This window comes from Chiloscyllium plagiosum, unplaced genomic scaffold (assembly GCF_037043375.1).
Source record: "Chiloscyllium plagiosum isolate Xiang-an unplaced genomic scaffold, Cpla_swu_hap1 HiC_scaffold_18, whole genome shotgun sequence".
NCBI classification, from domain to species: domain Eukaryota; kingdom Metazoa; phylum Chordata; class Chondrichthyes; order Orectolobiformes; family Hemiscylliidae; genus Chiloscyllium; species Chiloscyllium plagiosum.
Window position 1 is genome coordinate 76,421,404 of NW_028270156.1, and position 10,716 is coordinate 76,432,119.

At 42.6% G+C, this 10,716-nt stretch overlaps 1 protein-coding gene across 1 annotated transcript; it reads right to left on the reverse strand.

Moving 5' to 3' along the window:
• Nucleotides 1-561: 561 nt before the first annotated feature.
• On the reverse strand, nucleotides 562-1,792 carry LOC148147010 (uncharacterized). Its single transcript, XM_087996862.1, is given in 2 exon segments — nucleotides 562-1,632; nucleotides 1,778-1,792. Coding segments are annotated over 2 exon segments (1,086 nt in total).
• Between the last annotated feature and the right edge of the window lie 8,924 nt (nucleotides 1,793-10,716).

Below are 10,716 nucleotides of genomic sequence, written 5' to 3' on the forward strand. Positions count from 1 at the left end.
CTGTTAGAATACCGTGTTAGTTTCACTTCTTTCACGTGTAAATCACAAAACCTTTCTTTTAAAAGTTGCAATCTCGGGATAGCTGTTAATAATGGTGATAGCTAGACAATATGTTGAAGGTGTTGGTCCCCCGTGTTCTCTGTCTATGCCATGATGTTTAGATTGATTCTAATCTAAAAAGTGAGATAACAGAGTTTTACATGAATTCAAACAGTTTTTGAGCTCAGAGTTCTACATGAATGCATGCAGTTTTTGAGCAAAGTCCAATGTAACCCAGCAAGTACAAATTCACCCCACAAAATATATGTGTGCATGTGGGTCTTTGTCTGTCTGTGTGTGTGTGTCTGTCTGGGTTGGGGGTTGTGAGTGTGCGAAAGTGTATGTGTGTGTGTAGTGAGTGCAGAGTGTCTTAAGTCTGTGAGGGGCTGCATTGTGATTGTGGGACTATGTGTGTCTGTAAGGCTGTGTGTGGGTGTCTGTGTGTCCGTGTGTATAGGAGTGCCTGTGTGTGTGTGGGTGTGTGTGTAGGAGTATCTGTGTGTGTGTACAATGCAATGGTGGTCATCTGTAATGTGACATGAACCCAAGGTCCCGGTTGAGGCCTTCCCTATGGGTACCGAACTTAGCTATCAGCCTCTGCTCGGCCTTTTTTCTCTGCTGCCTGTCCCGAAGTCTACCTTGGAGGATGGTCACCCGAAGGGCCGAGGCTGAATGTCCTGGACCACTGAAGTGTTCCCCAACTGGGAGGGAACCCTCCTGTCTGTTGATTGTTGTGCGGTGCCCATTCATCCATTGTCGTAGCCTTTGCTCGGTTTCCCCAATGTACCATGCCTCCGAGCATCCTTGCCTGCAACGTATAAGATAGACAATGTTGGCTGAGTCACATGAGCACCTGCCATGCACAAGGTGGGAGGTGTCCCCATGCGTAATGGTGGTATCTATATCCACACTCTGACACGTCTTGCAGCGCCTACCTTGACAGGGCTGTATGGAGTTGTCCTGAGAGCTGGGCAGCTTGCTACGAATAATGATCTGTTTGACGTTTGGCGGTTGTTTAAAGGCAAATAGTGGAGATGTGGGGAAGGTCTTGGGGAGGTGCTCATCCTCATTGATAATGTTTTGCAGGTCACGAAGAACATAGCATTATTTTTCAGCTCCTGGGAAATACTAAACAACAAAGGGTACCCTGTTGGTTGCAACACGTGTCTGTCTCCTGAGGAGGTCATTACGGTTCCTTGCTGTGGCACGTCGGAACTGGCGGTCGATGAGTTGGGCTTTGTACCCCGTTCTTGTGAGGGCATCCCTGAGTACTGCCAGGTGTCCGTCACGTTCCTTCTCATCAGAGCAGATCAGGTGTATGCATAGGTCTTGTCCATAGGGGTTGGCTGTTTTAATATGTTTTGGGTGGAAGCTGGAGAAGTGTAGCATTGTGAGGTTGTCTGTGGGTTTGCGGTAGAGTGTGGTGCTGAGGTGTCCATCCTTGATGGAGACGCATGTATCCAAGAATGAGACAGATAGTCGAGAGTAGTCCATGGTGAGTTTGTTGGTGGGATGAAACTTGTTGATGTCACTATGTAGTTTTATCAGTGAGTCCTCGCCATGGGTCCAGAGGAAGAAAATGTCGTCAATGTACTCAAAAACTGCATGAATTCATGTAAAACTGCGTTATCTCACTTTTTAGATTAGAATCAATCTAAACATCATGGCATAGACAGAGAACACAGGGGGCCAACACCTTCAACGTATTGTCTAGCTATCACCATTGTTAACAACTAACCCGAGAATGCAACATTTTAAATAAAAAGGTTTTGTGATTTACACATGAAAGAAGTAAAGCTATCACAGTATTCTAACAGATGAAAGGCTTAATAGACAATCAATTTTTCAATGTATAATTTCAGTTACATCACACTGTAAATTTTTGCTATAAATTCCGTGTGTTAGGATTGAGCCCTCCACTACCACCTGATGAAGGAACATCGCTCCTCCGAAAGCTAGTGTGCTTAAGGAGGTTGCAATGGCCAGAAACTGAACTGGACCAGCCATATAAAATACTTGTGGCTACAAGAACAGGTCAAAAGCTGAAATCAGAGGAAGCAAGTGGTTCATCTCCACACTCCCAAAAGGCTGTGCACCACGCAAAAGCCACAAGTAAGGAATGTGATAGAACTAATTTTCCACTCATCGGATGTGGGCATTGGTGGTTGGCTAACATTTAGTACTCATCTCAAATTGCCCTTGAAAAGTTGGTAGTGAACTGCCTATTTGAACTGCAATCCTTGTGCTGTAGGTAGATCCACAATACCAACAAGGAGGGAATTCCACGAGTTTTACCTAGCAACAGTGAAGGAACAATAAATCAAGATGGTGAGGGGCTTGGTGGGGAATTTGCAGGTGGTAGTCAACCCTTGTCCTTACAGATCAAAGAAATTGTGGATTTGGATTCACTCCCTCTACCACTGACATTTGAGTAGTAGTAGTACTGTGAACCAACTACAAGATGTATTACATAAATTCACCAAGGCAACTCAGACAGTATATTCTAAACCCATCACCACTACCTGCTACAAGGATAAAGATAACAGAAACATAGGAACAGATCCATCCGAAAGTTCTCCTTCAAAGCCCCTCAGGCTTTTAGTTCTACTTTTCCTGGTCTGTCAGGTTTACTTTGGATATGAATAACCCAAGACAGTTCTAATAAGGAATATATTAAATATTCTTTATTAAAATGAAGTACACTACAAAACTTTCTCCTACCCATACCATGCATTCAATTACAAGTAACACTTTTACGTCGACCTGTCCAAAGATCAGACCAGAACAAGTGATCGGCTTGTTCCTTTTCAATTTCTAGCTGTTGATCAGTCAAACTCCCCCGTGCGAGCTAATCTTGTTGTGAGGCAAGCTTTTTTCGTTCTCTTTCATACAAAGAAGCTATGCATGTACACTCTGTGCCATTCAGTCTCAGAGGTAAAAACAATGACTGCAGATGCTGGAAACCAGATTCTGGATTAGTGGTGCTGGAAGAGCACAGCAGTTCAGGCAGCATCCAAGGAGCTTCGAAATCGACGCTTCTGGCAAAAGCACTTCATCAGGAATAAAGGCAGTGAGCCTGCAGCGTGGAGAGATAAGCTAGAGGAGGGTGGGGATGGCGAGAAAGTAGCATAGAGTACAATGGGTGAGTGGGGGAGGGGATGAAGGTGATAGGTCAGGGAGGAGAGAGTGGAATGGATAGGTGGAAAAGGAGATAGGCAGGTAGGACAAGTCCGGATAAGTCATGGGGACAGTGCTGAGCTGGAAGTTTACAACTAGGGTGAGGTGGGGGAGGAGGAAATGAGGAAATTGTTGAAGTCCACATTGATGCCCTGGGGTTGAAGTGTTCCGAGGTGGAAGATGAGGCGTTCTTCCTCCAGGCGTCTGGTGGTGAGGGAGCGGTGGTGAAGGAGGCCCAGGACCTCCATGTCCTCGGCAGAGTGGGAGGGGGAGTTGAAATGTTGGGCCATGGGGCGGTGTGGTTGATTGGTGCGGGTGTCTCGGAGATGTTCCCTAAAGCGCTCTGCTAGGAGGCGCCCAGTCTCCCCAATGTAGAGGAGACCACATCGGGAGCAATTAATACAATAAATGATATTAGTGGATGTGAAAGAAAAACTTTGATGGATGTGAAGGCTCCTTTAAGGCCTTGGATAGAGGTGAGGGAGGAGGTGTGGGCGCAGGTTTTCCCTCCCCACCCCTTTCAACCTTCCGCAAAGACCGTTCCCTCCGTGACTACCTGGTCAGGTCCACGCCCCCCTACAACCCACCCTCCCATCCTGGCACTTTCCCCTGCCACTGCAGGAACTGTAAAACCTGCGCCCACACCTCCTCCCTCACCTCTATCCAAGGCACTAAAGGAGCCTTCCACATCCATCAAAGTTTTACTTGCACATCCACTAATATCATTTATTGTATCCGTTGCTCCCTATGCGGTCTCCTCTACATTGGGGAGACTGGGCGCCTCCTAGCAGAGTGCTTTAGGGAACATCTCCGAGACACCCGCACCAATCAACCACACCACCTCATGACCCAACATTTCAACTCCCCCTCCCACTCTGCCGAGGACATGGAGGTCCTGGGCCTCCTTCACCGCCGCTCCCTCACCACCAGACGCCTGGAGGAAGAACGCCTCATCTTCCGCCTCGGAACACTTCGACCCCAGGGCATCAATGTGGACTTCAACAGTTTCCTCATTTCCCCCTCCCCCACCTCACCCTAGTTCTAAACTACCAGCTCAGCACTGTCCCCATGACTTATCCAGACTTGTCCTACCTGCCTATCTCCTTTTCCACCTATCCACTCCACCCTCTCCTCCCTGACCAATCACCTTCATCCCCTCCCCGACTCACCCATTGTACCCTATGCTACTTTCTCCCCACCCCCACCCTCCTCTAGCTTATCTCTCCACGCTCCAGGCTCACTGCCTTTATTCCTGATGAAGGGCTTTTGCCCGAAACGTCGATTTCGAAGCTCCTTGGATGCTGCCTGAACTGCTGTGCTCTTCCGGCACCACTAATCCAGAGCCATTCAGTCTCAAGCAAGTGACCAGTTTGGTCACAAGTAAACATTACAAATGTGGCATGTTTTTCATACTGGCTTGATCAATTACATCACTAAGACTTGCTTGTATCTTCTTGGGAAGAGGTTTATCTTCTCCCTTTAATGAACTCTCACCTCATGCTTTAGTTTGCTTTTGCTCTTCAACACTTTTACGTCATCCAATTAACAATACGATATTTTGTTAAGATATATGGTTTTAAGAGGTGTATTTTGTTTATTTTTGAAGAGAGGTTTTGAACCAGAGATGCCGAGCTGTCTCATCCAAGCCAATAAACTAAACAGCTTGTAAGCCCTCTATTTGTTTAAAAGTTGGACAATAAAAGCAGCATGAATGGGCGGAGTCAGGCTCCCACAAAAATCAGGCTTTAGTTTGCTTTCAGCAATTGTTAGGGCTTGAAATTGGCTGTGGCAACTGTTACAGTATGTCTCTCTCACCCTGCCTCACAGTGCCGGAGATCCGGGTTCAATTCCCGCCTCAGGCGACTGACTGTGTGGAGTTTGCACATTCTCCCCGTGTCTGCCTGGGTTTCCTCCGGGTGCTCCGGTTTCCTCCCACAATCCAAAAGATGTGCAGGTCAGGTGAATTGGCCATGCTAAATTGCCCGTAGTGTTCGGTAAGGGGTAAATGTAGGGGTATGGGTGGGTTGCGCTTCGGCGGGTCGGTGTGGACTTGTTGGGCCGACGGGCCTGTTTCCACACTGTAATGTAATGTAATCTAATCTACTGCAATTGCATGTGAGATAATCAGCTTTACTGAACCTGCCTTGGCCAAGGGTGTGTTTATGGGATGCTGATATATAGTTTCTTTTATTCTGATAAGTTTTCCAATAGAGTTAAGTTATAGTAATTCTTCTTTTGTTTGAATTTTAACTGGGTCTGAGAATAAAGTGTGTTTTGTATAAAGCTGAATAGTGTGACCAATTGAATTACATCTGGAACACTACACCTTGCACTCGCCTTTAAATATGATAAAAGTTATGGTCTAGGCCATCTCTTTGATATATTTGCAGGGGATCTGGTCTAATTCCTAACAAACTGGGCTCTTGTCAGGATCAAAATCTCTAATTCCAGTTTGGGTTTAGGCAGTGTCAAAGACAGTGAGTGGTGAGCGCTAGTGGGTTTTTTTGGTGTTGTATTCAGTTGATTTAAACAGAATGTGCCTTCTGGCATAATGGCTCCGTCAGTCACTAATAGTTTCCTGGGAGTGGAAGAAGTTACTTCGGATAGTTTATAGAAAGTGAGCAAGGCAAAACCTTTAGAATTGGTAAACAAGTTAAAGTTAGATCTACCTGTGTCTGAGGATAAGGGAAATATTTACAGCTATAGTTCTACATCTACAATTGCCAGGAATGCATTTAGAATCATTGGAAATGGCTACAATTCAATTGTAAATGAAGCAGCTTCAATTAGAGACAAAAGCAACGGAAAAAAGATAAAGAAAGAAAAGCCATGGCAGAACAAAGAGAGGCAAAAGCAAAAGAGAGAGAAATAATAGCATCAGAACAAAGAAAAAAGAATTAAAACAGCTTGAATATGAAATGGAAATGAAACAGTTTGAGTTACAATTAAAAGCAGAAGGTAAGAAGAGTTTTCAATCTACGGAAATTGGAAATGAAGGAGGAAAATCAACTTAAAATGGCAAAGGTAGATGTATTGATGAGGACAGTAATGAACACCAAACCCATCGTGGGCAAAAACCCAGTGGTGATCTATTTAAATATGTCCAAACATCATCAAAGTTTGATGAGAAGGACGTAGAAGCAGTTTTCATTTCACTTGAGAAAGAAGTTAAACAAATGAAAATGGATGGTGACCATGTGACTATTGTGATTCAAACAAAATTTGCAGGTAGTTATGGTGGGGTATTTGCATCACTATCAGAAGTATCATCTGGGAAGTATAAGGAGAGGAAAAATGCCATCTTAAGTGCATATGAATTAATGCCAGAAGCCTACTGACTGTTCCAGGCATCTGAGGAGATTCAAATTAAGTTTGAATGGATCAAACAAAGTCATTTTGATAGGTGGATAAGGGCATTCAAAATAGATCAACCAGATGACACTGTTAGAGAGATGATTATTTTGGACGAGTTCAAAAATTCACTTTCTGAAGTAGTGAGAACTCATGTGGAAGAGCAGAGTTTAAACTGCAAGCATAAGTGGCTGATGATTACGAGTTGGTTCATAACTCAAAGTTTGACTTCCATCATCAATTTCAGTCTGTGAGGGATAGAAATTGGGGTAAAGAGAAATCCTCAGGTGATAAGGGAAAAGATCTCATTGAAGACAAAAAAGATAGTTTACTACAGGGTAAAAAAGGAAACACATGAGTGTTTTCCCTTTAATAAAGTCTCAGTGTTGGTGGTTTAGAAAAAAGCCCTGGGAAGATGGATGTGGGAAAACAGGATAAGCCAGTGAGTTTTGTTGCAGGATAAAGGAAAGCACAGTGGTAGCTAAAAAGCTGCACCAGAATATACTATTTGGTCAGGGGTTTCTAATAAAATAATACCATATCTCTTGAAAGAATTTACTTGCAAAGGTAAGGTTTACTGATGTATGCCAAGAGAAGCAGGTAAAGAAATTAAATTTTTAACAGATACTGGAGCATGTAAACCTTCGATGGTGAGGGAAAGAAATATGTAACTCAGAAGGAGTATTATTAGAAAGGATATGTAAAGTGAGATTGGATAGTCCGGTGAAATGTAGTGAAGCGATGGTAGGAGTAATAGAGGAATTCTCAGTTCCAAGAATTTATCCTTGGTAATGATATAGCTGGATCACAGGTGGGAGTGATGCCTATTGTGGTTGAATAGCCTATGGGAAACCAGGCAACTGAGTTATTACCGGAAGTATATCCTGGAAGTTTTCCTTACTGATTGGCAGCAAGGTCACAAAGCCACAGGTTGAAGGAGAGGAAATCAAAGAATGGAGATAAGAAAGTTCAAATACAATTATTAGAGACCATGATCAAATGGTTGAGAAAAGACAAGAACAATAGAGGACAACTGAACTACAACAGAAAGATGAAAATCTAAGTAGTTGTATCAAAAAGTGTCCACAGAAGAAGAATCAAAGTGTATTCCAGAATGTTACTATCTTAATGACATTGTGATGATGACCATCACATATTCAGGTGAATGAGAAATAGGCAGAAGTTCATCAAGTTGTATTATTGGTGAGGTATAGAAGGAAGTGATGCCGGTAGCACATCAATTACATGTAGGAGATCATTTGGGAGTAATAAAACTCAAGCCAAAATCACTTTTATTGGCCTCAACTACAAAAGGACATAGTTGAATTTTCCCTGACATTTCATATGTGTCAGGTAATTGGAAAACCTCAGGCAGCAATAAAACGTGCACCCTTGTAAGCCATTCCTGTATTTTATGTATCTTTTAGAAAGATATTAATTGATTGCATAGGACACCTACCTAAAACAAAAAGTGGGAATCAATATTTGTTATAAAGGATGTGCCCACTAGATTTTTAGAGGCCATTCTATCACGAAGTATGGACGGAGTTAAAAATTACACAACACCAGGTTATAATCTAACAGGTTTATTTGGAAGTACAAGCTTTCTGAGTGTTGCTCCATCAGGACTAGCAACCCTCACAGCGCCAGGGACCCAGGTTCAATTCTAGCCTCAGGCAATTGTCTGTGTGGAGTTTGCACATTTTCCCGGAGCCAGCATGGGTTTCCTCTGGGTGCTCCAGTTTCCTCCCATAGTCCAAAGATGTGCAGTTTAGATGAATTGGCCATGCTAATAGTGTTCAGGGATGTGTCGGTCAGGTGCATTAGTCAGGCGAAATGGGTGGGTTACTCTTTGGAGGGTTGGTATAGACTTGTTGGGCTAAATGGCCTGTTTCCACACTGTGGGGATTCTGTGACTTCTATGAAAAAGAGATTCGGTGAGGTGAATTATTTGTTAAGAATGGCAAATTAAAAAGATCTCAGAGTATGTCATGTGAACATGCTCAAAGGTATTTTGATAGGAGAGGAAAGCAAAAGGAGAATGCGTTACTGGTAACGACACAGGATAAAGAAACAAATCCAGATAAATTTGAACTTGATATTCCTCAAATTTAATTAGATAGTCAGGAAGTTCACACAAGTTGGTATAAATTATTGAGTTACCTTCCAGAGGTAAATTGAGATCACCTGAAAGAGTTATTACAATGACATGTGATATGTGGGAATAAGCTGGGAAGTACTAATCTAATTACACATGACGTAGATACAGGAAATTCAGTTCCAATTAAGCAACACTCTTATAGACTTAATTCTCTAAAGTTGGCAAGGATTCAAAAGGAGATCGAACGCATGCTCAAAGACAACATAATTGCGTTATAAGAAATTGGGGCTTACCCATTGCAATGGTGCCAAAACCAGATGGTATCCAATGATTATATGGACTATCATAAAGTCAGTGCAGTTACAAAGTCAGATTCATATCCTATTCTGCGCTTCTTCAATTAGTCAGTCAACGAAGCAACCATACTGCTAAAATCTGTTATAAACTTCTGATTTTAAAAACATTCAATCGCAATTGTAGTATTTCCCTCTTTGTTGATCACATGGGAAACTCCACAATAACCTTTGTTTTCACATCCCGTGGAATGACTGGTTTGAGAAGGAGGGACATAAAAACTTATATTTCTAATAAGGATTAACTCAGAGGAAATTGGCTTAAAGAGCCAATTTATCTTAAAGAGCAAATACAGTTTCAGCGTTCGTGATGCTGAATGGACTATACCAGTTTAAGAGGTAAAACCAATGACTGCAGATGCTGGAAACCAGATTCTGGATTAGTGGTGCTGGAAGAGCACAGTAGTTCAGGCAGCATCCAAGGAGCTTTGAAATCGACGTTTCGGGCAAAAGCCCTTCATCAGGAATAAAGGCAGTGAGCCTGAAGCGTGGAGAGATAGGCTAGAGGAGGGTGGGGGTGGGGAGAAAGTAGCATAGAGTACAATGGGTGAGTGGGGGAGGGAATAAAGGTGATAGGTCAGGGAGGAGAGGGTGGAGTGGATAGGTGGAAAAGGAGATAGGCAGGTAGGACAAGTCCGGAAGAGCTTCAGAGCAGAAGAAATGACCTGGGAGTTTCAGTGGGAGAGGGACTCCCTGAGATTCTTGTAGAGAGAGGAGGAAAACTTCTTCAAGGCAGGCATCCCTGCAAGAGGATTCGCAGTAGGGCCATGCCATTCGTTTGAAACAGCAGCAATCATAGTTCAAAGACTAACCAATAAAATCACTTCTGGATTACCCAGTTCTGTAGTATACATTGACAACTTGGTTCTTTTTCCAATACTTATGGAATGAATTTTATCAGCATCTATCAGAATTGTTCAATCGATTTTGGGAGGCTTGGTGAGTTCACAAAAGACCAAGTCACATTCCTGGACTAAGTTGTTGGACATGGCCAGATGGCCCCATGGGACTGAGTTTTATTGAAAATTCGCACTATACAGCATGGTTGCTTCATTAACTGACTTGTTGAAGAAGTGCAGAAAATTGCAGTGGAAAGAGGAATGTCAGAAGGAATTTGACAGCTGTGTTAACCACTGCCCCAGTGTTAGCCACACCTGATTACGCAAAGCCATTCAAAGTGGTTATCGACACGAGTGATATGGGTGTCAGTGCTCTACTCTTGCAAGAAGATTATAAAAGATATTTTTTCAGAAAGTTGAAATTTCATCAACAGAAATATTCCACAATTGAGAAGGGGACCTTGAGTTGGTGTTGGTGCTGCAACATTTCAACATTTATGTTACCAGTAATGCATCTGAGAAAACTGTATTTATTGATCATAACACTTAACATTTTTGGAAAAATTTAAAGATAAAAATACCGTACTGTTTGAATGATTATTGTTCCAGCCATTTAATTTGAAAATTATCCATGAAGGAGAGAAAGCAATCGCTGACGCATTGTCATGACTGTGACGATTGAAAATGAAAATATTTGGTAGTAGATGAAAAAAACTGAAGTAGACTAGTATTGAATGTTTGCATGCTTAAAATCAATGTAATGTATATGCATTGTAGTATACTAATAGTGTCAGACTAAAGGATGTTAAAAATGATGTCATCTTTGTATATTGATAGTTCATTTTGTCCTTTTTTT